We start from the raw sequence: 25,085 nt of genomic DNA, 5'->3' as shown, positions 1-25,085 counted from the left end.
TGATACGTGTTTGCTTCTAGTCTGGTATATAGAAGCCGCATCTTTATGAGGCTATCGGATTACCATCCACCCGCATTCGCTACAGTCGCCTTACTTACCCTGCCTCGCTTATGGAATGGAATGTGATAAGTCGAGAGATTACTACGCTAGTTGAATTGATTTAGGCCGCAATACAATGAATAATCTCCAGGATTGTCAAACAGTCGGTCGGCATCTTTTCTAGCTTCATGGCGAATATTATATCTCCGATACCCCTGCTAAATGTACGGATCCATATCAGGTTACTTTTCATAACGCCAAATAGCAAACATACCTAGGGAATTGCTCAAATGCAAGCCCTCTTCTTTATGCACCCCCCTCCCTCAGCAAACACGCCAAACTACAGATGTAAAGTTATCACTCAGAGTAACACTTCGCTATACATATGTTTCTTTATTCATTGTAACAACGACTTGGCATCCCACTCCTTGCTTTTTCTCCTACACAGTATATCTGGAGTCTTCCAAACCCCGGCCCACTTTCCATGGTTTCACTGAACGGAAGGGAAATCAGGCTTGGCCAACTCGCAAGTGCTTTGTGCAATATGAATCGGATACCAACTTGCAATCAGCGGAAATTAGCGTCCTCACTCAACCCACAGTTACTTTGTTTTCTTCTGATTCCTTCTGCGCTTTTCCATGCTATGGGTGACCTACTCCGACTGCCAAGGAATTCCAACACATAAAGGACTTGCCGCCTAGCTCAACCCTTCGACTTGATCTATCCTCCACAAAATGGTAGCCTCGGGGCGAAGTCATCTATCTATCATTTTACAGGGCCTATTGGTTAATTTTGTTAGGATTGAAGTAACAAAAAACAATGAGCGACCCTTTTAGACCTTCCGAAATGGCCATACGGCTTCAAAAATACCATCGACGTTGCGAATTGCTGTTTGTCGATACCCCAACCCCCCGAGACGATGTCTTCGAAGTGAACCGCCGAAACGCAGAGGCATGGCACAGAAAGACCGACGAAATGTGGTTGGCATCTTTGAAAAATGAGGACGTTTTTTCTTCCCAGGCTCGTAAGAAAGTATCTGACCATGTGAAGGAAAATCTCGCACAAATCGTATATCGGAATGAGGATGAGCAACGGAAGGGACTAGGAAAGAAAGCAGAGAATGCGTTAAAGGAACATCTCGACATACTTGGGCCAGTTGCCAGAAGGGTATGCACCAATTGGCTCTCCGATCAAGAGGCGCCACCGACCCCTATGCAAGACCGAGTCGAGGACGAGGCCTTATCAGCCAACTCCATAACAGAATCGCGATCGCCCATCCTGCCATGCAGCTTGGACAAATCAATAATCGTAGCGTCTACGGTTACAGCTCCATCTTTTGTGGTCGACGAGCCAGATCAGTCGCTCGTCGTAACGAATGAACATCAAGACGTAATTCGACATGTTGAGCCTGCTGAGCCTTCCGCGTCTACCCCGTCCACACAGAATAACAGGCGTCCAAGATCTCTCGACACGGAACCACTCCAGCCCAACAAAAGCAAGAGAAGGTTTGTGTCCGATGTACCCCTGACAGATAAGACAATCACGCTCTATCAGGTCGAAAATGGACCGAAGGACTACGTTATCGAGCACTTTGGAGGTATTCCGTATGTTCTTGAGTGTGCAGAGCATGGAAAGGAATTCCACGTCCGTGGTGCTATAAACAGTGCCCAGACCCACCTCAGGACACCGGAACATTACGATACGGCCAACAACCCTGATATTTCCCTAACATGGGACAAGGTAATCGCCAAGCTTGGTAAACGTGTGCTGTATTGCACCTTATATGATGCGAAGAGGAACAATGCTTTTGTTCTGGGGAAGCAGAACGTCCGCAACGGGCAATCCACTCGAACACGTTCAAGTCTAACTGCAATCGCGGACGACAACACCGACGCTGCGCCGAATTCCAGTCGGACCCGTTCTGTAACTCGTCTTCGCCAATACAACGCTAGGCCTATAGAAGGCCCAGTTGGCAGTAAGTTCTAAATATTCAAGCTTGGTGTAAGTGATGATACTAACCGTGCTTGCTATAGATAGCGTCAATATCGCCGACGGTACTTCCGCAAACGAAACCTCTAAAGTCTTCTATAACCGCACAGCGGGCACAGATTACGCTTCTCCCGAAGAGAGACGATCCCTTATAACCGCCGGAAAGCAAGCAATTCGGCGTCCGGTCGCCGTCGCGCCTGACGTTCGGTTTCCTGCTTGTGATGGTCTACCTAGATACGAAGAGCCTTACCGACCTAGTGACAATGGGCCAGATTTGGACCACCATGGCGATCATATGGAGGTTGATTGCCGGACCATCAATGACAGTGCTGACAGCTCTGACAGCACTGGCTACTACCTGCCCTTTGTAAGGAGCACATTCCAATTGGGTAGCACCAATTACGACAGTCACTTGCATCGAGAGGTTGAGGACCTATCCATGAGTGATGGTGCTCAAGCTGGACCTAGCTCTAGAAGTGCTGTGGTCAAGAGTGAGGAGCGGTCTAAGGCTAGAGTGCAGGCAAGGAATGCGGCGGAGGTGGCCTATAGCAGAATATTGGCCGATCCACCCTCTGCAGCTACAAGCGATCTAGGATAGTAAGTTTCATCCGACCATGTAAGTCGATCGCGACTGTCCAACAGGTCCGAATCAAGACCCTCCTAACGTTTGCCAGGATGTTCTTGCGGATAGCACATCTACCAATCCCCATAAGCAGACCTACTTGTACAAAATTGCGCAATCAACAGGTCTTGTCGATAAACGTCTATTCAGCCTGTACTCTCAATTGAATAACTCTTTGACGAAGGAGGGGCCAGTTCAGGCCATTGTGTGGAGTGACGGTTGGGCAACGTGGCTGTTGGTCTGGACTTCAGCGGTTGTGGCCATCTTTTCTTAGCAACAATCTTTGAATGGCAGTTAATGTAATTAAAGAGGGAGAAAGGGAAGAAAGGAAGAAAGAATGGGAACGATACAACAGAAGAATGATTGCTCTTTGGGTGAAGGGGGGGTTTATGTACGCAGCTCTTATCTATTTCCTATTAATTCTATCTTTAACGCCATCGCATCCTTCTCCCCGTGAAGTGACACGATTATAGCTTTGGTACAACAACACCCTTCCTCAATCTCATAATAGACTGTTGCGTATTCGACGCGATCAAATTGCCATGCTTATCAAATAACTTCCCCTCCGCATAAGTTCTGTTCCCACCACCCCTCGACGTCTTGCGCTCCCTAAGATACCACTCATTCATCTTAATCTCCGGCACAAAAATGCGTAGCGCAAAGTCCAGCGTGGAACAGGCGGTCGTGTCGTCAAACCACATGTGGTTATGCGTAAGCGGTAAAAACGAAAGGGCGCCGTCCATTAAGAATGCTAGCACGCTCATATTGTCGATGTACGTGTTGAGTGGTTCGCGAGCACGTTGCCATTCCGCGGAGACCTTTTCGGTGATTGAGCGGTCGTCCTGTGTTGTGACGGTGGTTTTGGCGACGCCTGTAAGGTTCTGGGCTGAGACACCATCTGTGCAGTATCTCGTCTCGAAAAAGTCGGCGTTTGCAGCGAAGGTCTCGGCGACAATCTTGCCTTGATCCCCAGTGATGTTACCCTTGTCTGAAAGGTCTTTAATAAGTGTCTCCAAGTCTGGACAATCCTCCGCCCTCGGCCACTTTGAGCATGTCGCCTCAGAATACTCAAAGTCGGACGTCTCATTAACGTGGAAATCCGCCAAGACCTCCATGCAGACGCGAAACTCGCCATTAGCCTGCTGTTGCTTGACCTGTACTCTGCGCGTCGCGAACGTCCTTGTATCTCTGATGTTGGTGACGCTGCAGTACAGTTTCTTTTCTGTCGAGGCAGGACCATGGAAGTGTCCGAGAACCGAGTAGAGTGACATTGTAGGAGGTGCTGTATGGCATGCAGCGTTGACAGCTACGCCCGCTGTGCAGCCTCCGTAGGCGATGGGCGCAGCGTTACCCATTCGGACGGGATTCCGTCTCGAGACATACTCACCGTCACTTACTTGGTCAACGGCGACCTGGTCTGTAAGTGTTTTAGCCATTATTATTTAGAAAACGACTGTTGACTCGTCAAAGTTGTCCGTAAAGGGAGACTTCTGTGTTCTTAACATCTTGAATTAAAGACCGATTAAGCTCGGTTTAGGTGGGTCTACCTCGGCTCGGTTGTTGGTAGAGTGGATCTTGAATCATGGAGAAGACGCGACGCGTACAGATTGAAGAAGTCACATGCTATCGACCTCTTTACATGGACCTTGACAGATATAAGAAAGAACTACATGTATGGCAAGATGGATTATTATTGCCATCTCTGCCACTTACAGTTTTGGGACTTTAAGCCTACCTATCTTGAAATAACACGCAGGTTATAGCTTCACTTTGGCGCTATAACTTCTGCTCAGCAATATGACTTATTCCCGGGCTTGATTTCCTGCCATTACAACAAATAGATGGTTTTTTTTATACCGAATTGTCACACGCCAACCCGACAGGGCTCTTCTAACGGGCCCGGCTTACTGAACGCTTACAGAGCTCGTTGTAGCTCATTAGCAGTTTGTTTCTGCACACATCGTCTTGTTCATTAACACGGGCAATGAAGACACTGCTGCTTGCTTGCTCACCGCAACAGACATTCATGGCTGTCAATCAGCCCAGCTGTCACCTATGTCTTTGTAGTGATTACGTGCAAGTGTAACCCACATCGCGCCATCATGTCAGTCAAGCATCGGGGCATCGGCCAATTTAGAATACCGTCATTGTTATCGTTATCGCACATCAACAATAAAGGCGGCGTAACCACGCTCCGAAAAGTCTCCGCCCGGTCCAACTCTTTCACCTTTTCCCTATAGCCCCAGCCTAGACAGAAAACGGCGACTAATCCGATCTCATACAGGGGATAGCTCACAGTGGCTGGCTGAATTAAGATCAATGACAAGTTTATCGGGATAGTAAAGGTCCAGAACATCTTGGCCTCTCCAAACACATTCACAAAAAACAAATAATTAACCTATTTCAATCAACATTGGCAAAGCTAACGGTGTCGCCGATGGCTGAAGCAAGCAAACGGTGAAGGTGCAGGTTAACGTGGCATTGCATTGGTTTATTGAGATTCGCGATGCTAGCGGATGCAGGCAAAATAAGATCAGCCAAGCCAAATTCGAATGAATCTTACGATAAAGGGTCTTTAACCGGATTAAGTTGCATTCTCGAATCACCATTGGGCACCATCAGTTGTCGACCAACGAAAGAAAAAAGAGTGCGAAAAAACGTTGCATTAAGAACATACTGAATCCCTGCGAGGCGATTCCCAAACGGGGGACCTCTTCATAAGCGAAAGTGTCAGCTCGAATCTTACCCTCCAAGACGCTCGCTTTTGCTTGTCCGGACCCCCGCGGGCTCCTCCAGAGTGGATGAATTATCCACTGAAATCCCTAAAAGGTTGCATTCTAACAAAGGAGAAGGGGAAAATGGTAGAAGCGATCGGATGGAATCATGACGCCGTCAATCCCCCATTGTTGTTGAGTCTCTCCGGGTTTTATCTACAATGCCCTGCCCCGGACCATGGGAAGGGCCTCCTCCTCAATTCTACCACACGCCGATACCTATCTTTGTTTCAAATTATATTGACTAGATGGAATACAAGCATAGTTCAATTTAAACGTCAACATATACAATTCCAGTACGACGGTAATTGGGTTTGATTGCCCCTCGAATCTTCCCGTAACCAGTTTAGTGGACTGTCACCATCATGACAGGTACGACAGGGGCCTTGTCGCCCGAAGGTTTAGGTTCAGCCTCAACAGCCAACAGCATCAAAGACGACATTACAGAACCAGCAAATCCCACGCCGAACATCGATAAAGAGATCAACAATCTTGCACGACAGCTATCGCGAGTATCGACAACAGCAGGTGCTGAATTAAACGCTTTCTCCCCGCAAGCCGGTACAAAACTCGACCCCAACTCCACCAATTTCGATCCGCGTGCATGGGTAAAGGCATTCGTCAAACTCGTTGAATCGGAAGATGGCTCAGCACCATCGCGAAGTTTGGGTGTCGCCTTCAAGGCCCTCAATGTCTACGGCTGGGGCACGGGAGCCGAACACCAAAAGACAGTTGTGGATTATCCTCTGGATGCCGTGTCGTACGTGTTGGGTCTTCTCGGACGGGGAAAGAAGAAAAGGGTCGACATCCTACGCAACTTTGAGGGTGTTATTGAACAAGGAGAGCTTCTTCTTGTGCTTGGTCCCCCTGGATCAGGATGCTCAACACTTCTCAAGACTATCGCGGGCGAGACAGCCGGTCTCGGAGTTGGATCTGACTCTTACATGAACTTTAGAGGTAACCAATCCTTGAACCCTATCACAACATCGCTTACATAGTTAGGTATCGACGAGAACCACATGCGTTCATCCTTTAGAGGAGATGTACTATACAATGCTGAAATCGACTGTCATCTCGCCCATCTCACCGTCGGCGAGACCCTCTCATTTGCCTCGAGCGCCCATTCCCTTCGCCATGTCCCCGGAGGTGTCACCCGCTCCCAAGCAGATACAATGATGCGCGACGTTATGATGTCTATCTTTGGCATTTCCCATACCGTCGACACTCGCGTTGGCGACGATTTTGTCCGGGGCGTTAGTGGCGGCGAGCGCAAGCGTGTTAGCATTGCCGAGGCGGCCCTAACCGGCGCAAAGCTTCAATGCTGGGACAACACAACTAGAGGTCTTGACAGTGGAAATGCCATTAACTTTTGCCGAAACTTGCGTCTTCAGGCTGATCTTGTCGGGGTTGCGGCCGCGGTGGCTATTTACCAGGCGCCGCAGTCAGCTTACGAGGTAAGCAATGGGTCTTTAACTGAGCCTTGCTATTGCGTGACACATGATATGCAGGACGGGTTAAACTAACGCGATCTAGTTATTTGATCGTGTGACGGTCTTGTACGAGGGTCATCAAATTTTCTTTGGTCGGATTCATGAAGCTAAGGCCTACTTCGAGAGCCTGGGTTTCGAGTGTAAGTGAAAGTCAATGTGGTGCAAAGGCAAACACTGACATAATGAAGGCCCCGACCGTCAAACAACACCCGACTTCCTCACATCAATGACAAGCCCGCAAGAACGTCGCGTGAAACTAGGATTTGAACGCACCGCCCCTCGAACACCCGCCGAGTTTGCCGAGCGATGGCAAGCCAGCTCTCACCGCAAGCAACTCGTTCGCGAATTGGAGACCTATGAACAAACCCACCCTCGTGAGGAACGTCTTGCGGAGTACAAGGAGTCACGTCGGGCGGAGCAATTTAAGAATCAGCGCAGCAAGTCCCCGTACACGATATCGTATCTCGCGCAGGTAAAGCTTACACTCTGGCGAGGATGGCGTCGATTGCTTGCGGACCCCGGATTCACCATCGCGTCTCTAGTCTTCAATTTAGTTATGGCACTGGTATTGGGTAGTATGTTCTTTAATCTTCCCGATGACTCGTCAAGCTTTTACTATAGAGGTGGTTTGATCTTCTTCGCTTTGCTGTTTAATGCCTTTGCCAGTCAACTTGAGGTGAGTGACATTTACTTCACCTTTTTGTGGCTGTACTAATGTAGTAGGTTCTTGCTGTCTATGCCGAGCGACCTGTTGTCGAGAAGCACAACCGCTACGCATTCTACCATCAATCTGCCCAAGCTATTGCAAGCTACATCATCGACCTGCCCTACAAGACTATCAACATGATAGTCTTCAACCTGCTCATCTACTTCATGTCTAACCTTCGTCGCGATGCTGGCAGCTTCTTCTTCTTCTGCCTCACTTCCTACCTCACCACTCTCGTCATGTCGTGTATTTACCGCACTCTGGCATGCGTGACCCGTACGACCCATCAAGCCATGATCCCTGTCTCAATTCTGAGTTTAGGGCTGATGATTTATACTGGCTTTACTATGCCTACGGATTACATGCTCGGGTGGTCTCGATGGATGAACTACATCAATCCGCTTGCTTATGCGTTCGAAGCCTTGATGGCAAACGAGTTTCATAACAGGCAGTATGGTTGCGCGACTATGGTTCCCCAGGGCCCCGGCTATGACAATCTTCCTGCCAATTCGACTATTTGCTCAGTTGTTGGTGCGATACCTGGATCGTCTATGGTTGATGGCGATAGGTATATCAACTTGTCATACAAATACTACAACTCACACAAATGGCGGTAAGTATTCTCTTCCTTCCGTCAGTCGTCCGCTAACCTTTAAAAGGAATATTGGTATTCTTCTCGGCTTTTTGGGTGCATTCTTGGTCTTTTACATATTCGCTGCCGAACACGCAAAGCCTCCCAGAAGCAAGGGCGAGATTCTTGTTTTCCGCAAGGGTCGCATGCCTCCCAGCTTCGACAAGAAAGACAGTACCGATATTGAAGCGCAAGCTACTGACCGACCTGTTGTTGCTGAAAAAGGGACTACCAACGCTAACAGTGGTCTCGCTGCTGGTGCAAGTGTGTTTCACTGGGAAGATTTGTGCTATGATATTCAGATAAAAGGTAAAGACCGACGTCTACTCGATCATGTTGACGGTTGGGTCAAGCCTGGTCTTTCCACAGCTCTTATGGTAAGCTTCTCCTCGTATCAATCTTCAATATGTCTATGCTAACTGCCACAGGGGGTCTCTGGTGCTGGCAAAACAACCCTTCTCGATGTCCTCGCCACACGCGTCACAATGGGTATAGTCAGCGGCAACACCCACATTGATGGGAAGTCCACCGACGCATCATTCCAGCACCGCGTCGGCTACGTCCAACAGCAAGACCTCCATCTCAACACCATGACTGTCCGCGAAGCCCTTGAGTTTAGCGCCCTCCTACGCCAATCCGCCGAGATATCCCGACAGGACAAGCTCGACTACGTGGAGCAAGTAATCGATATGCTAGACATGCAGGAATTCTCGGATGCCGTTATTGGTGTTCCTGGCGAGGGTCTCAACGTCGAGCAGAGGAAGAGGTTGACGATTGGTGTAGAGCTTGCTGCTAGGCCGCAGTTGCTTGTCTTTTTGGATGAGCCTACTTCCGGTCTTGATTCACAGACTTCTTGGGCGATTTGCGACCTTATCGAGAAACTCACATCAAGTGGCCAGGCTGTGTTGTGCACCATTCACCAGCCTTCCGCCATACTCTTCCAGCGTTTTGACCGTCTACTCTTGTTAGCTCCTGGTGGAAAGACAGTTTACTTCGGCGGTAGGTCTTCAATTGCCGTATGCGGCACCCTTTACTAATTACTTTTAGACCTCGGACATCAATCGCAGACTCTCCTCAATTACTTCGAACGTAACGGCGCTCCTCCATGCCCTGCAGATGCAAACCCCGCCGAGTACATGCTCAACATCATCCAGCCTTCCAACGACGAAGAAGTCGACAACATCGACTGGCATCATGTTTGGAGAAGTTCTCCAGAGTTCCAAAGTGTCAAGCAGGAGCTTCAACGGCTGAACGCTCTGCCATCTACGCAGCCAACGGGTAGTAGCGCATTCGACAACACAGATGCATCACAGCATCAGGAGTTTGTTGCTTCGTTCTGGACGCAGTTCCGCGAGGTGCTGATTCGTACTTGGAAGAACTTCTGGCGGTCGCCTACGTACATCTGGTCCAAGACTGTCTTGATCATCTTATCGGTATGTCTTTTTTAATACACAGATACTGGCTTTGGCTAATGCGTGCTAGTCTCTTTACATCGGATTTACATTCGAAGCGAAGAATACGATTCAAGGGTTACAGAACCAGCTTTATGCTATTTTTATGTACATGGTTCTTTTCCAAAGTATCACCAATCAGATCATGCCCATATTTGTTCCGCAGCGAGCCTTGTACGAGGTCCGCGAGAGACCATCCAAGATTTATCGCTGGAATAGTAAGTTAACTTCCCTTCACTAAGAAAGCCATGCTAATCATGTAGCTTATATCCTTTCCAATATCCTCGTCGAAGCGGCATGGAACACCTTGATGGCTGTCATCATCTACTTTTGCTGGTACTATCCCGTCGGCTTCGTCCAGAACACGACTTCGGATGATCAACACATCCGAGGCTTCCTCGTTTTCCTCTTCCTAATGATGTTTATGCTCTTCACGAGCACATTCTCACACTTTGGTATCGTATGTATTGGTTCAGCTGAAGAAGCTGGTGTTCTTGCCACTTTACTTTGGATGCTTTGCATTGCCTTTTGCGGGTTAGTTCTATCCTTTCTCTTCATGTTATCAATTGCTAAATCTTGACAGTGTCGGCGTCATATACAATGACATCCCCACCTTTTGGACCTTTATGTACCATGTTTCGCCAGCAACATACATTGTTGGAGGCATCATGTCGGTCGCAGTCTACGGCTCAGATGTAGTATGTGCAGATAATGAGATCCTTCAGATGCAGGTTCCTGGTGGCATGAACCTCACATGCGGCGACTTTATGGGTCCGTTTGTTGAGGCCGCGGGTGGCTATCTTGTTGACCGCTCCTCCACTGATGCTTGCCAATATTGTTCGCTTGCTTCAACGGAGCAGTTCCTGGCCAGGTTCAACATTGACTACGATGATCGATGGTGGCACTTTGGGTTGCTGTGGGTGTATGTTTTGGCGAATGTCCTCGGTGCCCTTGGATTGTATTGGTTGTTCAGGGTACCAAGGGGCAGTGGTGTTAAGAGAGCTTGAACAGTGCATAATTCGGATACAATCACATAGTAATGGCGGAGTACATGTTCAACTTATTTAACGAATGCTCATGAAATATAGAATCGATAAAACCCTGATTACGACAAGAATAACGAATGATCGCATTCGCTTATTGACGTGGCGCGTCGGAGGTGAGACAGAGAGCTGGCCAATTGCTATGGATGAGGCGGAGTTAGGTGATACGGACAATAAAGTCCGGGTGTCAGCACGAAGGATCAAGTTCAATTAACTTGTCAGAACTATTAGAGAGTATATTAACTCATTCATGGTCAGACAGTTATTTGTTTTGAGCTTGTTCCTTGTCTGATTGCCAACCTCTCCCAATTCTATTCTCATACCATATTTTCGACCCACATCAAACTCAACAACAATACGAATCTACTGAAACAGTAACTCACAGTAAAATCTCAATTAAAGTCATAAAGATGAACGAAAACGTCCTCCATTATGGAAACCAATTGATGGCCCTTGTCCCTGGTCTCATCGGCCTCAACCTTCTCGTCCGCCCCGAAGCAACTCTGCAGCAAATGGAGTTCACCATCCCGTCGGAGCCCAAAGCGCGACAACTTACTCAAGGTCTTGCGCGTGTCTACGGTATCAGAAATGTCGTCATCGGCTCCATCGGCCTCAACTTGAGTCTCACACGAGACCCGAAGCTGATCAACATGATTTATCTTGGTGGACTCGCCATGTGCGTGACGGATGGAATTGTTGCCAAGTCAGTAATTGGGCACGGAGAATGGATGCATTGGGTATTTGCGCCACTTTGTATTGCTGGGGCTGCTGCGAATTATTATTTGTCTTGAGATAGTCATTGGTTGAATATTCTGTATCGACAATAAGTGCGTCAAATATGTGGGCTATTAGTTAAGCGGATATGGCGGCATGATTTCGCAGCGGTTGATCGATGAAAGTCGTTTGAATTGTTAAAGTTTACAAAAAAACACTGCGCATCACAACTCTTCAACCATAAGAACCAGACAAATGAATAACATACTGTTTAGTAACATGGATTTTGTCTTTAAAGCATTGAAATAACTCCAAATAAGTGGAAGAGATGGAAATGATTATCTGGAATCGAGTTTCCGATAGGGTAAGTGTTGCTAAACCGAGATTGTTGTAGTGCATATAAACAACAATTTGTCTCGCACTAATAACCAACACATTCCCCTGTGGCTTAGTTGGCTAAAGCGTCCGACTGTTATTCATAGACAATCGGGAGATCGGAAGTTCGAGCCTTCCCGGGGGAGTTCTGTTTTTGCCAACCCCTCCAAAAGTGGTCCATCATTTTTTGCCTCGGCTCACTCATAAACAGGACACGAATGACCTGCGACTTGTACAGACATTTTTTAACATTGGAATCATTCAGATTTCAGTGCGTCAAGGGTTGTAATTGGACCATGGCATGGCCCTAACTTGCTGTTCTTAGTCTACCAGCCGTTAGATATTAGCTCAACTATTGGACAATCCCGTGTCCATCAGTTTCATATCGGCGTGAATAGGACATTGCGCTACCGGGAATACCAGGATTGAGTGCTATAGCACGTCTTGGCGCGACCAGGACCCTCATATCTTTTACATGATATGATTGCATGTGCCGCTGGAGGCTTGAGTTTTATACGCTAACTAACGAGATGGCCATGTCTCACAAATTATTCAAGCCGAGGCTGGCGACTGAAGATGCTTGTTTAATGATCATATATCTATACTTGGCTCAATGCATATCTGTATCAAGCTGTATATCATGCGGTACAACAGGAGTTCTCTGCATACCATGAGACGTGATGCTTTTTGATGTGCAGCAAAGTGTTTACACATCACGTGCTGTTGCTCGGGGGAGTTCTTTTGCAGTGACTGACTGGCAATGTGAGCTTGGTTACATTACAGAGGAACTAAAGCAAAGTGTTTCAGGTATAAAAAACAGTAGAAAACAACGACCAAAGATGCCCCATCATAGATCATGAGCTGGGAACCGGATCTTCAACCAAATCGAAGGATTCACTCCAAGTGGAGTCTCCGACACGGCAGAATCCTTCGTACAGCGACGAGATACGTACTCTTCTTGGTTCTGCAAACTGCAGCGTGTGCTTCACTAGTCCCATGGCGCAAGGAACTATGAACACGGCCCGTCTTGACGGACGACATGTTGTAGATCCGTTACCCTCCCCGGGCATTTTGCTGATGATAGTTATAAATGCACATGGCCCCGATGACCCTCTGTTCTGTCCCGGTTTTCTGGTAAGCTGTTGGTTATGTATGCTTGCTAGAACTTCAAATCACGCACAATGGGCCTGTGGGATGTTGATGATTTTGGCATCATTGCCGATAAGGCATGTTGGTCTATGTTTGCGGTAACAACAGGTACGTCTCACTGACGGCCAAACATTTCCAACTGTCGCTAACCTTTGGTACAGTGGTGGTTGTACTCAGACTCATCAGTCGCCAGTTCTTCGGTAAAGGGAATGTCGGAGGTGGCCTCGGCTGGGATGACTTTATCACAGCGTTCTGTGTTGTAGTCATGCTCGTTACGTGCATCATGATCACTATTGGTACACACTACGGCCTCGGTCGACGACTAAACGATATCGATCCTGCTCTCATCCCTAGCGCATTGAAATGGAATGTCATCATCAGCTCTGTGTTGATCTGGACCTTTTCACTCCCCAAGTTCGCCATCATCGCTACGCTGAAGCGCATCTTGGACTACGGATTGAAGACAACGATACTTTTCTGGGGCCTTGCAATCAGTTCTCAGGCTTGCATCCTGGCTACCTCAATCTGGTGGTACAAGCAATGCGACCCAGTGGAATTTGGCTGGGATAGAAGTATCGAGGGTGGGACTTGCGCTTCTGTGCAGGTCATGTCAGACTTGGGATATTTCACTTCCGCCTACTCTGCATTCCTGGATGGCTTTTTTGCGTTGTATCCGATTCCATTTATTATGCGACTCAACATGCCACTAAAGAACAGGATTCTGGTATCAATTGCATTGGGATTGAGCTTCCTAGCCTGTATCCTATCGATATACAAGCTTACCATCTTTGGGGAGATCTTTGTGGTACTCGCAGAGAACCCAACATGTGAGTTGTCTCTCGAAATTGCCTTGTCAACAACTGCTAACCTTCCTAGACCCCGTTCCTTTCCTTGACATACTCGGTCTGGGTGAAGGATGCATCCTTCTCATCTGTGCCTCTCTACCCACTCTGGGTCCCCTGTTCCGTTTCGCAAAAGGCAAGATAGCCACTGCCAACGCCAGCCGTATAACAGACAGCAGCAGGAAAGACACGCACAGCGGCCAATCGAGTGGAAGGTGGGACAAATTGGGAGGTCGACAGGGAGCTGATATGGAGCATGGATCTAGTAGGATCGGCTCCAGTGTCGACGACATTCCGCTTGTAATGGGCCTGAATCACGCCACGGATAACTCGACAAGTATCCACAAGACAGTTGAGTTCGGTGTATCACATGCTGAGCCAGACAATGACGGAACAGGGACTCGACCGGCTGGCTTCCGCGGTTATTCATCTGTTGAATAATGGGACAACGAACCGGATGATTGGAATTATTTAGCCTGTTATGCAGAATTCAAGAGAATGCAACTGTACCTTACCGTGCTGCTGGGATACGACTTTTGTTCCCTTGTGTTCCTGAACCACTATGCCGGGAAAAATGCAAGCAAAGATGATTTTGGAAGTTGATCAAGAATGTGGTGTCATCTCTTTCTTGGTATTGCTGCAGACTTTAGGGGACATGACAGGGATGCAGATCCTCTTTGTGATGGAACTCGCGGGAAATTTCCCACAAGGATTCGGGACCTGGTTCACTTGTGGATCTTGTTCCGTGTTCACACGAACTAACAGTCTAAGTCCAAGTGCGTGATTTCATATCTGCTTGTGTGCATTATAATAAAAAATGGTACGTAATAATCTTGATATAATATGTTAGTCGTGTTACAAGCCATAGTCTCACCTTGTCTGAGCGTTTAAGCGGCGTAGATCATCTATCAAACTTTCCCCAGAACTGAACGCGGACACAGCGGCTTTTTCGGAAGGTCTAAACAAGGGGAGACTTCAAGCAAGCTTCTGATTGGCAGAATCGATACGATTCAACGATGAGACCCTTGTCAGGTTCAGAGGCGAACTTTTTAGCTCTTCTTCACCTGAGATCGTCAGAGGCACGGACTTGACTTGACGGAATTGAACTGGAAATGCTATCAGGTACAAGGGTTCGGAAGTCTTGCTCCTGTCTACCGTTCCAATTACTATACACACTGAGAAACAAGCGTCTAGTGTATGTACTCTGTACTGTACATATCATGGATTACCCGCCATAATTTCTTTACGCTCATCAATTCTCTCGGTCCTGCATACTTCCCCCTGTCACCCAATTGCTTTTTTTCCAACATGGCATCTGCAGACAAACTCATCGAGGCCCTCCAAGGTCTTGACGCAAAGTCTTTCGCCAATGAAGCCGAGCGTGTTCGTGCTCTTGATGCCCTTGCATTGGCTGTTAGCAAGGTCCAGACACCCTGGGACACCGTGTGGCATCACTGCTGGGTAAACCCAGCCACAAATGCGTGTGCCAAAACTTTAATCGATGCTGGTGTTTTTCACAAGTGGATTGAAGCTGGTGGCCAGGAAAGGACTTGTGCTGAACTGGCTGAACTTACAAACACCGACCCAGTGCTCATTCGTAAGCCTCACCTTGTTTTCCACGAAAGTGCAATGTTAACAACGCCACAGGACGCATGGTTAGACAGATCTCTGGACAGAATCTCGTCATTGAGACTGCTGAGGATACCTATAAACCTACACCCTGGGTCCACGCTTTGACTGCCGATCAAGCCCTCGCCAACGTCTATGGCGGTCTCTCGGACTTTGTCAACGCTCCCATGTTTAGGACACTACCGTTCTACCTCAAGAAAACTGGATACAAGAACCCCACCGACCCAAATGACTGTAACTGGCAGTTCATGAAGGGCAAGCAGGAGAATCTGTTCCAATCGCTCGGTGCAGACCCTGTCGCTGCAAGGGAGTTCAACGATGCTATGGAGAGCCACTCCAAGTATAACCTGACGCCTTGGGTTGAGGTCTATCCAACTGAGACACTGGTTGCTGACTCCAAGTCTGACCGACCATTGGTAGTTGATGTTGGTGGAAGTAAGGGTCACGACTTGACCAAGTTCCACCTGCGCCATCCTGATATTCCTCACGGTAGCCTAGTTCTCCAAGACTTACCCGACATTCTCAAAGAACTCACAATCGCGGAAACTATCTCGGTGCATCCTCACGACTTCTTCACTCCTCAACCCGTCAAGGGTGCCCGTGCTTACTTTATGCATAACGTGCTACATGACTGGGAAGATAAGCAAGCCAAAGAGATCCTCAGACACCTTGCCGAAGCTATGGAACCTGGTTACTCCAAGCTTCTCATCCACGAGAGCTTGATCAGCACTATTAAGCCCCATGCGCGTGTTACAACATCTGATATCACCATGATGGCTTGTCTGGGTGCCAAGGAGAGAACCGAGGCTGAGTGGCGAGAATTAATTGAGAGTGTCGGATTAAAGGTGGTCAAGATTTGGAGACCACTTCAATCAGTGGAGAGTGTAATCGAGGCTGAACTTGCCTCGAGGTAGATGGAGTAATAAGAACATCCGCTTGCACTACTGATATGGCATTGGTAATTGTCTCTCGATAGAATCCGTCGAAATTTGTAAAATGCTACAATAGTAGAGATATGATGATGTTCTTTTGACCTTTTGAAAATTTTGCAATACTAGGTAACCCACTTTACTGCGCTCCTCGCAGCTCATCAAGTTGTTTTTTCAACACCTCATTCTCCTTCTTACATTCGTTCAGTCTTTCACTCAATTCTTCGGTCTGCTCCTGTGCACCAAGACCAAGCTCCTCAATGATCTTGACAACTCTCCACAGTCGCATGACCACTATCAAAGAAGCCACTTCTTCTAGGACGCCACGCAGGGCGACATCTGTGACGAAGCCCGCAACTACGATGAAAGCATCGAAGCAATGGAACCAAGAGTTGAAGTACCTAAACATCAGCCTTCGTATCGACAGAAATGATATGGGATATACTTACTCCCAACCAAATGCCCAAATAGAGGCAATCAATTCCGCGACAAACAGACACGAAAAGACCAGACCTATGGATCCCAGTATCTCCAGGGCTAGATCCCAATTGGATCCTTTCACACCTTGCTCGCACTTGAAAAGATTGAGGATAAAATCTGTGCTTCTCAGCCGACTACACTCTTGTATAAGTTTCTCAAGATTAACTCACCAGCAATCATGCTAAGAACATCTAGTGAGACCAAAGTAAGGACAGAGTAATGGCCACCCTTTGAGGAAATGAATTGGGCAGTCATTGCTCTGGCAGTTTGAACATTCCGTCCATCCTCTCTAAGTGCAGACGAGTGCCAGTGCTAGAGGTTCAATGATGGAACCCTGGTTTTGCGTGAGTGACGACGCATCAGTGGTTGATGCTCAAGAGTATCATCCGAGTAATTTACGCCGGTCGAAGTCATGGTTCCCAATGTGAATGTTGGTCGAGGTCAAGATTAGGTTCTGACTCAACAATGGTCGACGTACCTAAATCGGCCAGATTACGTCACTCTGGTTCCTGACATCTTGTTGTATGCAAATATTGACTCGCAATATGCGGAAGCCAATGACTCTGAGGTACAAAGATGAAGTATCTAAGAGTATGGTCTAAGCAGCATAGAGCGGCCTATTGATATTGTCTCTTATGCCTTGAGCGGCCAATCTTTCACTGCACATCAGATTTAAATCCCTTTCGCAATCGAATCCATCCAGAATCCGATTTGGATCCCAATTTGTCGTCAGCCTCCCTGTCGACGGTCTCCCACAAACCATTCTTTTCGTCTTTGTTGGCGTCAATGACTGGCCTATCGGCAGATTGCCTGTCGTTCAGCTCTCCCGGTCGCGCTTTCAGGGATACGTCAGCGGCTAGGGTACATGAGGTTGTTGAAATTCCTGGCAGGCACCCGTCCCTGGACACTGTGCTGCTGTAGCATTTGCCAGTAGCCGTGTGGATGGTAAGTCGCTTTGAACGTCCTGCGAGGCTCCTCGTCCGGCGTGTACATTACTTCCCACGAAAGGTCGGGGCAGGTGAAGAGTACAAATGATGCAAGGGTTTTGAGAGACGAGGCCCCTTCGCTACCTACCTTATACCCTTGCAGGGTATATTAGGGGCAGTTGTCGATACGTTTTTCGATAACAGCGAGTTTGAACGTAACACTGATAGTGAAGGGCTGGGGGTTTTGACGTCGGAACTCTCTGACACGCCTCTCCATGTCCATAGCTGGCATGACTTTGATCAACTTGCTTGCACATGACAAGTCGTCAAAGGAAAAGTAGGACTTGTCAACTATGGAATTATTCATGGCATCTTTTTCTCCCAGCGTCTTGCTCTGAGGTTCATTGCCAAACCAGCTGCATATCCAACTCATAGTGAAAGGTAGGGAATGAGTTAGGTAGTAGTAATGGTAGGTGAATAGCGGAAAAAGAAGCTGTTTCTCTGTATTGAGAAGATTGTTATAGGGAGGAGAATAAATTGAGAATATACAGGGTAGGATGCTTCTTCTTATCGTGATTATGAGGCCTCTTTTCGAAAATTTTAGAAAACAAAAGAACAAAAAGGTGGAACAAGTAAATGTAACCTCATGGGGGCTAAATGGAAAGAGTTTCCGTCAGTTCAGGAAGTCAAAGATAAGAAGGCCTAAAATCAAAAATTGACCGAGTTTATAGGAATTAGTTGATCTGGTTGTTGAACCTTTACCAACCCATTGCCTACATAAGGATTGGTGGTGCAAATAACCACTTTCACTGCCTAGAATTTGAGTGAAGCGCGTGGTTAATTTGAAGTTTGCATCGGAATCTAATCTTTTCACAAGATTACTTCGCCCCAAACACGTGAACATTCCACTCAGTAGGATCTGCTACTCGGTGACCGCGCAAAATGCAGGATAGATTGAACGAGCACGAGAATATTTGATCATTTAGAAATATAGCAGCATGAGATATTTTACACATATCAGGGGTACATTTTGCGAGATTTTGGACCTCTGCCTAATGACTGAGATGCTTAACCCAAATGATACTTCCTATGAAATTCCCATGCGCAGCACGTATGCCTAGTCACGAAAACTCTCTTTGAATTTCCAGAGATTTCCAAAAGTAAGTCTTCCACCACATCTCCGGGGATCCTATATAAAGGAGTGTGCCCTCCCTGTCCTGCCATTTTCTTTTTCTTCCTATAATAATCTCCTACACACATAAATTCAATCCATACCACAACTCATCTGCACTTCTTCCATCACTCACCACTACTCTTCTACCATTTACTACCACCACTTCTCAAGTTCTCCAGCATCTTTCATTATGACCTGTACACGCATCAGGTCTGGAAAGGAGGCTCAGGAAGTCGAGGGTCACTGTTCTTCGTGTAATGACATGGTCCTACCCACCGAGTATCCCTGGACCGACTTGGAAGGCAATGATACAGAGGAGGCGCAAGAAGCTGAACGTCCCTGCATTACATCGGACAACATGATCCTCCCCATGAGCGAATTGGAAGACGATGATACACTAGAAGACGTGACTTCAAAACGTATCTGGTTTGGAAAGGAGGCTCAGGAAGTTGAGCGTCCCTGTACTTCATGGGATGACATGATCCTGCCTACCAAGTATTCCTGGAGCGATTTGGAGGAGGAAGCCACCCAAGAAGATACTTTGGAAAACTATGTGTATTCTTCCAAAATATCCAACACCTACTACGCCGAAGAGAGCAAACTAGAAGCCCGACGAGAAGAGTTGAACGAGAGGCCGGCGCCAGAATATGATACAGATGACGATTGGTCGTCGGATGATGAAGACGACTGCGACTCCAACAGCGAATACGACGGGGGCGAAAAGTTTTATGAAGTCGCTTATGAACACTTTGATGATTGGCCGTCGTATCATCAGGACTAACCCGGAATTTCACCAAGTTCTTTCGGCATGCCATGTGGGATAAGTCTGGAAATCCGGCTGCTCACATGGCGTTTTTTGGTTTCATGGCGGACGTTATTATTATGGTGCTTTTTTCACTTTACAGGCAATACTGTCATAGTTTAAACATTTCAAATACCATAACTCATGATTCATTATTATTCTCAGTCTAATGTTTGTGAAATTATGTAATATGTACACTTCGATACTCCGACCTACTCAATAGGAGTAGCCTTGACGTAAGCGCAGTCGGGGTTGGAGAAAGGGTCGCCACAGCCGACATTATTATCCTTCTCGATAAAGACAGCAGGAAGGTTAAAGTAGCATTGCGGGATCTCACCCCAGGCCAGGTTACCAACGTCAATGTCATCAGCATCACTAAGCGCACAATCAAGAACTGCGCGGTAGTACTTCTCCCGGTCACCAAGACCGTAGTCAGCCATCTTTTCGTAAATAACCTCCTCAACCTCAACCCAGTCCTTGATACGATTGTTGTTTGGGTTGTTGCGCATGATGTAAAAGCAGTACTCCTCGCCGTCTTTGAGAGACATCCACTGGCGGCCAGTTGAGTATCCACAGTCCTCGCGACTTCCATAGCCAGCGCGCTTGTCAGCGACGAGGTGAAGTTTGGCAGCCTTCATTACATCGTTCGCGACCTTGGTCTTGATATTGTTGCTGATGGATGAAATGGCGACTTTGACAGCTGCAGCGTCATCGTCGAGGAGGAACCATCCACCGTTAAAGAATTTGGTAATCTTGGACTGGAAAGTATCCCATTTGGGAGCGGGAAGGGAATTGTATTCGTCTTCGGTGCCTCCACCCATAACAATGCGGAGGGTATCTTCGATCTTCTTGGTTGCAGACTCAAAGATGTCGGCGAGCGCTGCCGAGATGGTGCTCTGATCAATCTCGTCTTCACTCTGGCTAGCAAGACCGGAGAAGATGCCACCCAAGATACCAAAGCCGGCAGCGAACCCATTACCCTTGTCAAGTTAGTGTAAGTTGAGGTATTGAAGAGATTGAACTTACAGCACCGGGGACAAGTCCACCGACGGCATTACCCATGCTAGATGCAGCAGCCAGCCAACCCAAAACATTGCCAGCATCATTCTCACTGCCATCAAAGTCCTTCACCATTTGGCCGATTCGGAGACTACTGATTAGGGTTTCATCAGTGAGCTGTCTCTTCAGCTCATTGAACTTGGCGTGGACACCCTTGGCAGCCTGGACGATCCAGTAAGAGTTCTTGCCAATGATTGTGTCTTGGCCGTACTTGTCCCACTGGTCTTCACAGCTCATGTCGTTCAAGGGCTTGCACTGAGACCCAAGAACACCGCAACCAGCGGCACCACTCTTGCCACTGGTACCATCCATGACTTGGCTTTCGACATTCTTGAGCCAGTTGTTCTCGTGTTCTGTAGTTGTCAGTTTCTACGACCAAGAGGAGATCTCTAACAGACTTACCCCACTGCATGAGAATAAACATGTCGAGCTGTCCACCGGCTCCGGAATCTTCCCAGAGCTTATCAACACCTTCAGGAGTTCGTGTATCCCATCCATTCCCGTCCCATCCTTTGCAGAGAGTTTCCTTCTTGTCCCAAGCAGCAGGATCAAGTCTCTTGGACATAGGGGAAGCGCTTGCTATGGTGGCAAGTGCCAGAATGGCGGCGTTGGGCTTCATGATGTAAAGAGCGACAGTAAAGAAAGATTTGGTTGAATGAGAGTAAAAGTTGGGGATTCAAGGGGGGTTCTTGTTGTGACTGGATAGCCTGCCAGAAATAAGTAATCGAAGTGCAAGCGGCCAGCTATATATATCGAAGAGTCGCATGATTGATGGTAGAACCGCCTTGGAAATTAACATGAATCATGACGTTACAAAAAAATTCAATTCCCCGACTCTCGTTCCGCAAAAGGAGCCGTGCGTCGAGATTCAGGATGAGATGTTTGCAGGATGCGGTGGAGATCATCAGCTTATCGTTGCAACTCGATTTACTTTAAGTGGAAATCCAATAATTAATGCATAGAAAAAGGATGAGAGTCTTGGATGAGACTCGATTGATAATTGTGTCTTGTTGCCAAATTATCTATCTCCTTTTGGAGGATGTTGTGACGTTGGTTAACCGAGAGACCGGGCTGTGTTTTGCGATACAGATGAATAAAAAGAGATGGCCATTAACAAGAAGGCATCGAATATACTTTGTAACTACACGTGTATCATTCTTTTGGCTTCAAACTGCTTTGTCGACTTACATAGCCGAATTCGTCTGGATATTCTGACATCCCAGAGAAAGAAACTCGCCTCATTTTCACCTCTAATTACAATCATTACTACAGTTGAAACCTTGGCAGAAATCCTTCTGATGTTGAAACAGTCAATCAGCCTTATTGTGGAAAAGAAGGATTCGCAAGCACGATCTATCGCCAGTTCGGCAATAAATTAGGGCTTGGCGAGTGCCGGGACCAACTCATTCAGTGGCTGAGTCCTCTGAAACAACCCTTTAATTCGCTTTTGGATTGGCCAGTCTGTGCGCCGCGAACTGGGCAATTTGAGCTTTGTACATCTGCCAGGTATGTTCACTTGCTGATCTCTAAGCATTCACGATATCTGACAGGAAAGGACAAATTCAACCAGGAGGGGCCGTTGGTATTTTAATTTCGTACACTATTCAACTCCAGGGTATTGTCCATCGCTACCAATAAAGTAAGAGTCATTTGGCATTATCTGAGTAACTATATCTACATCACGCTCTTTGCCATATGTTAAAACTAAGTAAATATAAAAACCTGCGAGATCTAAGATTTATTATGGGAAAAGTATTCGTACAAAACGGAATTTCTTATGGGTAAGACTGGCACTATGCCTTTCTTCAGTAAGCAGATGCGAGAAAGATATTAAATATTATATAAAACTTATAAGACTAGCTTTGAGTCATGCTCAGCGGCTACGCTTGACACGACCAATATTAAACAGTATACAGAGTGCAGCGCCAACGCGTTCATTCTTCGTATCCTCATATATCATCACAAGAGTCCAAGCAAGACTGGCAGCGCAATAGCGCCACCAATCGCCTTGAGGTTCGATGCGCCGTTCTCCACAGTCGTAGGCTCAGATGCAGCAGTCGTTTGGTCAGCCGTTGAAGTCTCTGTAGCAGAGGCGGTTGTCTCTGCCTCTGTGCCAGTTGCTGTGGTAGTGACGGCATCAGAAGTCTTCACGCGGGCGACTGTGGTAGTAGAAGTAGCCTCGGACGATGTATCCGACGATGCAGGTAGCTTAATACCACAAGCAGCCTCAGCGTCAAATGTAAAGGGGAGATTCCACGCGACACAACCATCACTGGATCTCTCAATTTGCTCTATTAGTATGGTTAGTCAACATGTCATAGCAAAGCAGGCGATTTCCCGGCTTACCAGGCAGAACATTGTCGGCACAGTTCTCGGCGATACAGCAAAAGAACTTCTCTCGCATGTCGTTCAAGGTGCAAACGCAAGCCTTGTTGTCTTCATTACACTTGTTGGTAAAATACTTGAAGAAGCAGTTGTTCTAGACGAATTACACGTTAAAGAGATTATGCGCAGGCGGTAGAATTGGAACTTACATTACAGGTAGCGTCTTTGTTTTGCTTCTCTTGATCGTACGCCTGGCCAGCTACAAAGCTACCGGCCATACCAAGAAGAACCAACGCGTTGAGTAGACGAGTCATGATGATAGATGAGATGTTGATTCAGTATAGTGATGATGATACAAAATAAAGGGCAAGATTTGAGACACGCGACCCTTTTGGTATTTAAGTCACTGACATCGTGTCTTGCTAAGAGCTTACCCCTGACGCCTACTTAACCGGAACGGAAATGATTGGCGGATGAAAGGGTCTGGAAATTAATCATTAAGGGACCGTGAGGCGCTAGGAATCTTTAGTTAGTGCAAATAAGAAAGACGAAATTATTAGGTCACCCAGAGACTTTTCAAAGCAGACTTTTGGACTGTTTATTTCTACTAAGAGAGTGTCTTTTCTGTCATCCATTGAATGGAGCTTGTAAGGCTAGCGAATGAAACCGATGTGTCGGGCTTAGCGACCTCTGCGCCTCATAATGGTCACACCGAAGGATTCATCTTGCGGCGTATGTCCATTATAGTCAGAATAACGTTTGATCAACGCCATAAATAACATCGCGAGTCAGATCTCGTTGCAAATAAGCCGTTTTAAGCTTGAACCTATACGAGATTAGCGGTTGTATACGAGATCTACTGCCGACCTTCTTTCCCAACCTGTCTAACTACTTGAGTTACGGAAAGGACAGTCATTCTATCCAACCACTAGCACAAATCTGGGGACAATAGCTTATATTGAAATGGTGGTAATAATTCTTCTTAAGCCACCACCTCTTTCTCCCTCCAAACACACTAGTGTAGCCCAGTAGATATTCTCCTCACTCGGGCCCAGCATTGGCGTGTTTTACCAACATGGTTAAACGTAGTTCTTCATTTTATTTCTTTTTTTGTTATTTTATTCCGGGACATTATTAGGTCAGACGTTTAATATTTAAAGCTATGTTTACGCTGTATTACCGATAAAGCAGAGAGTTTCTACTTTGTAGATTTTACCACGATTTCCATATTATAGTTCATACATTATAGTAACTCTATCATATTTCCCTTTCCAAGATCTCATGCGGATACGGTGTTGGACAGACATTTCTATGAGTTATTACTCTTGCCCTTTTGCGAGTACCTTGCCAATACCTTCAAGAATATGATTTGAACTGTACTGGCCAGACGCACTATGAGAAGGTTGTCCGGCCCTTGGCAGTAATATATGAAACACAGCTATAGAAGAAAAGCACTATCATCTCCTAAGCAAGCATGAGTAGAGGCGTGAGAGCCTTCATAAACGGCGGTAGCATAAGTGTTATGCTCGACGAGCACGCCGTGATGTCATCAACTAGTTGTTACTGGATGATTCATAGGACTGTTATCCTTACGCTTGATGAATCTGACGATATGGCAACTCCGGGCCCTCTGTTACCTCGGCAACTGGTGTTAAGGATCCGCTATCACCACATACCAAGGTCCAGTCCCTTTCTCGCCTTGGTTTAGGCCATAACTTGTCCCTACTTCACATTAACCCCATGTTACTTCTACTTGATAATCGATATCTAGCTCACTAGATTGCGATGTCATCACGATAGCAATTCCCGGGCTGGTCGAGATACAACCGGGCGCTGCATTATAGTCTTCCGACTTGAACCTCGACGGCATAACATTGGACAAGGCAAACCAATATTGTGAGCTTTTAAGAACGCTAAAGGGGATAGAGTTCAACTT

General features: G+C 47.0%; 10 protein-coding genes and 1 non-coding gene across 11 annotated transcripts; 7 read left to right on the top strand and 4 right to left on the bottom strand.

Moving 5' to 3' along the window:
- Nucleotides 1-756: 756 nt before the first annotated feature.
- On the top strand, nucleotides 757-2,626 carry EDB82DRAFT_535863 (uncharacterized protein; the record flags this gene model as incomplete). Its single annotated transcript, XM_025734191.2, has 3 exons — nucleotides 757-776; nucleotides 847-2,014; nucleotides 2,073-2,626. The coding sequence occupies exons 2-3, from the start codon at nucleotides 859-861 to the stop codon at nucleotides 2,624-2,626; spliced, it is 1,710 nt and encodes a 569-aa protein (XP_025585022.2). The 5' UTR covers nucleotides 757-776; nucleotides 847-858.
- Nucleotides 2,627-2,914: 288 nt separating this feature from the next.
- EDB82DRAFT_497853 (thioesterase-like superfamily-domain-containing protein) lies at nucleotides 2,915-4,213 on the bottom strand. Its single transcript, XM_025734190.2, has one exon. The coding sequence runs from the start codon at nucleotides 4,084-4,086 to the stop codon at nucleotides 3,118-3,120; it is 969 nt and encodes a 322-aa protein (XP_025585021.1). The 5' UTR covers nucleotides 4,087-4,213; the 3' UTR covers nucleotides 2,915-3,117.
- Nucleotides 4,214-5,398: 1,185 nt separating this feature from the next.
- On the top strand, nucleotides 5,399-10,888 carry EDB82DRAFT_161515 (ABC-2 type transporter-domain-containing protein). Its single transcript, XM_065607091.1, has 11 exons — nucleotides 5,399-6,381; nucleotides 6,427-6,878; nucleotides 6,958-7,054; nucleotides 7,103-7,590; nucleotides 7,638-8,233; nucleotides 8,280-8,628; nucleotides 8,680-9,250; nucleotides 9,299-9,684; nucleotides 9,734-9,920; nucleotides 9,966-10,236; nucleotides 10,286-10,888. Exons 1-11 carry the CDS (start codon nucleotides 5,790-5,792, stop codon nucleotides 10,707-10,709), a joined length of 4,413 nt encoding a protein of 1,470 aa, XP_065464693.1. The 5' UTR covers nucleotides 5,399-5,789; the 3' UTR covers nucleotides 10,710-10,888.
- Nucleotides 10,889-10,969: 81 nt separating this feature from the next.
- Nucleotides 10,970-11,739, top strand: EDB82DRAFT_497849 (uncharacterized protein). Its single transcript, XM_025734188.2, has one exon. It carries the CDS (start codon nucleotides 11,156-11,158, stop codon nucleotides 11,534-11,536), a length of 381 nt encoding a protein of 126 aa, XP_025585019.1. The 5' UTR covers nucleotides 10,970-11,155; the 3' UTR covers nucleotides 11,537-11,739.
- Nucleotides 11,740-11,896: 157 nt separating this feature from the next.
- On the top strand, nucleotides 11,897-11,980 carry EDB82DRAFT_t156. Its single transcript has one exon. It is a non-coding gene; the product is annotated as a tRNA-Asn (tRNA).
- Nucleotides 11,981-13,015: 1,035 nt separating this feature from the next.
- Nucleotides 13,016-14,266, top strand: EDB82DRAFT_545111 (uncharacterized protein; the record flags this gene model as incomplete). Its single annotated transcript, XM_025734186.1, has 3 exons — nucleotides 13,016-13,091; nucleotides 13,145-13,810; nucleotides 13,860-14,266. 3 exons carry the CDS (start codon nucleotides 13,016-13,018, stop codon nucleotides 14,264-14,266), a joined length of 1,149 nt encoding a protein of 382 aa, XP_025585018.1.
- Nucleotides 14,267-15,133: 867 nt separating this feature from the next.
- On the top strand, nucleotides 15,134-16,368 carry EDB82DRAFT_474576 (O-methyltransferase-domain-containing protein; the record flags this gene model as incomplete). Its single annotated transcript, XM_025734185.1, has 2 exons — nucleotides 15,134-15,422; nucleotides 15,473-16,368. 2 exons carry the CDS (start codon nucleotides 15,134-15,136, stop codon nucleotides 16,366-16,368), a joined length of 1,185 nt encoding a protein of 394 aa, XP_025585017.1.
- Nucleotides 16,369-16,418: 50 nt separating this feature from the next.
- EDB82DRAFT_535858 (uncharacterized protein) lies at nucleotides 16,419-17,300 on the bottom strand. Its single transcript, XM_065609281.1, has 3 exons — nucleotides 17,034-17,300; nucleotides 16,833-16,980; nucleotides 16,419-16,784 (listed from the first exon to the last, which is right to left on the bottom strand). Exons 1-3 carry the CDS (start codon nucleotides 17,116-17,118, stop codon nucleotides 16,523-16,525), a joined length of 495 nt encoding a protein of 164 aa, XP_065464692.1. The 5' UTR covers nucleotides 17,119-17,300; the 3' UTR covers nucleotides 16,419-16,522.
- A 1,853-nt stretch (nucleotides 17,301-19,153) lies between these two features.
- On the top strand, nucleotides 19,154-19,744 carry EDB82DRAFT_474575 (uncharacterized protein; the record flags this gene model as incomplete). Its single annotated transcript, XM_025734182.1, has 1 exon — nucleotides 19,154-19,744. The coding sequence occupies one exon, from the start codon at nucleotides 19,154-19,156 to the stop codon at nucleotides 19,742-19,744; it is 591 nt and encodes a 196-aa protein (XP_025585014.1).
- A 233-nt stretch (nucleotides 19,745-19,977) lies between these two features.
- On the bottom strand, nucleotides 19,978-21,443 carry EDB82DRAFT_474574 (uncharacterized protein; the record flags this gene model as incomplete). Its single annotated transcript, XM_025734181.1, has 3 exons — nucleotides 19,978-20,745; nucleotides 20,792-21,177; nucleotides 21,227-21,443. The coding sequence occupies 3 exons, from the start codon at nucleotides 21,441-21,443 to the stop codon at nucleotides 19,978-19,980; spliced, it is 1,371 nt and encodes a 456-aa protein (XP_025585013.1).
- Nucleotides 21,444-22,643: 1,200 nt separating this feature from the next.
- EDB82DRAFT_574458 (uncharacterized protein) lies at nucleotides 22,644-23,532 on the bottom strand. The gene is made up of 3 exons (XM_025734180.2): nucleotides 23,359-23,532; nucleotides 23,171-23,303; nucleotides 22,644-23,115 (listed from the first exon to the last, which is right to left on the bottom strand). Exons 1-3 carry the CDS (start codon nucleotides 23,461-23,463, stop codon nucleotides 22,784-22,786), a joined length of 570 nt encoding a protein of 189 aa, XP_025585012.1. The 5' UTR covers nucleotides 23,464-23,532; the 3' UTR covers nucleotides 22,644-22,783.
- Between the last annotated feature and the right edge of the window lie 1,553 nt (nucleotides 23,533-25,085).

Source organism: Fusarium venenatum (assembly GCF_020744135.1).
Source record: "Fusarium venenatum strain MPI-CAGE-CH-0201 chromosome Unknown EDB82scaffold_2, whole genome shotgun sequence".
NCBI lineage: Eukaryota > Fungi > Ascomycota > Sordariomycetes > Hypocreales > Nectriaceae > Fusarium > Fusarium venenatum.
This window is presented reverse-complemented; position numbering and strand designations above follow the sequence as displayed.

What these genes read in the sequence shown, in the direction of transcription:
- EDB82DRAFT_535858 (XM_065609281.1), bottom strand. Translation starts at nt 17,118, where the DNA reads ATGACTGCCCAATTCATTTCCTCAAAGGGTGGCCATTACTCTGTCCTT. An exon ending in TGTTCTTAGCATGATTGCTG is followed by an intron (nt 16,981 to 17,033) that starts GTGAGTTAATCT and finishes TGAGAAGCACAG; the next exon opens with ATTTTATCCTCAATCTTTTC. An exon ending in ATTTGGGCATTTGGTTGGGA is followed by an intron (nt 16,785 to 16,832) that starts GTAAGTATATCC and finishes GCTGATGTTTAG; the next exon opens with GTACTTCAACTCTTGGTTCC.
- EDB82DRAFT_574458 (XM_025734180.2), bottom strand. Translation starts at nt 23,463, where the DNA reads ATGACTCGTCTACTCAACGCGTTGGTTCTTCTTGGTATGGCCGGTAGC. An exon ending in ACAAAGACGCTACCTGTAAT is followed by an intron (nt 23,304 to 23,358) that starts GTAAGTTCCAAT and finishes TAATTCGTCTAG; the next exon opens with AACAACTGCTTCTTCAAGTA. An exon ending in TGCCGACAATGTTCTGCCTG is followed by an intron (nt 23,116 to 23,170) that starts GTAAGCCGGGAA and finishes CCATACTAATAG; the next exon opens with AGCAAATTGAGAGATCCAGT.
- EDB82DRAFT_161515 (XM_065607091.1), top strand. Translation starts at nt 5,790, where the DNA reads ATGACAGGTACGACAGGGGCCTTGTCGCCCGAAGGTTTAGGTTCAGCC. An exon ending in CGCCGCAGTCAGCTTACGAG is followed by an intron (nt 6,879 to 6,957) that starts GTAAGCAATGGG and finishes AACGCGATCTAG; the next exon opens with TTATTTGATCGTGTGACGGT. An exon ending in CTGTCTTGATCATCTTATCG is followed by an intron (nt 9,685 to 9,733) that starts GTATGTCTTTTT and finishes AATGCGTGCTAG; the next exon opens with TCTCTTTACATCGGATTTAC.
- EDB82DRAFT_497853 (XM_025734190.2), bottom strand. Translation starts at nt 4,086, where the DNA reads ATGGCTAAAACACTTACAGACCAGGTCGCCGTTGACCAAGTAAGTGAC.
- EDB82DRAFT_497849 (XM_025734188.2), top strand. Translation starts at nt 11,156, where the DNA reads ATGAACGAAAACGTCCTCCATTATGGAAACCAATTGATGGCCCTTGTC.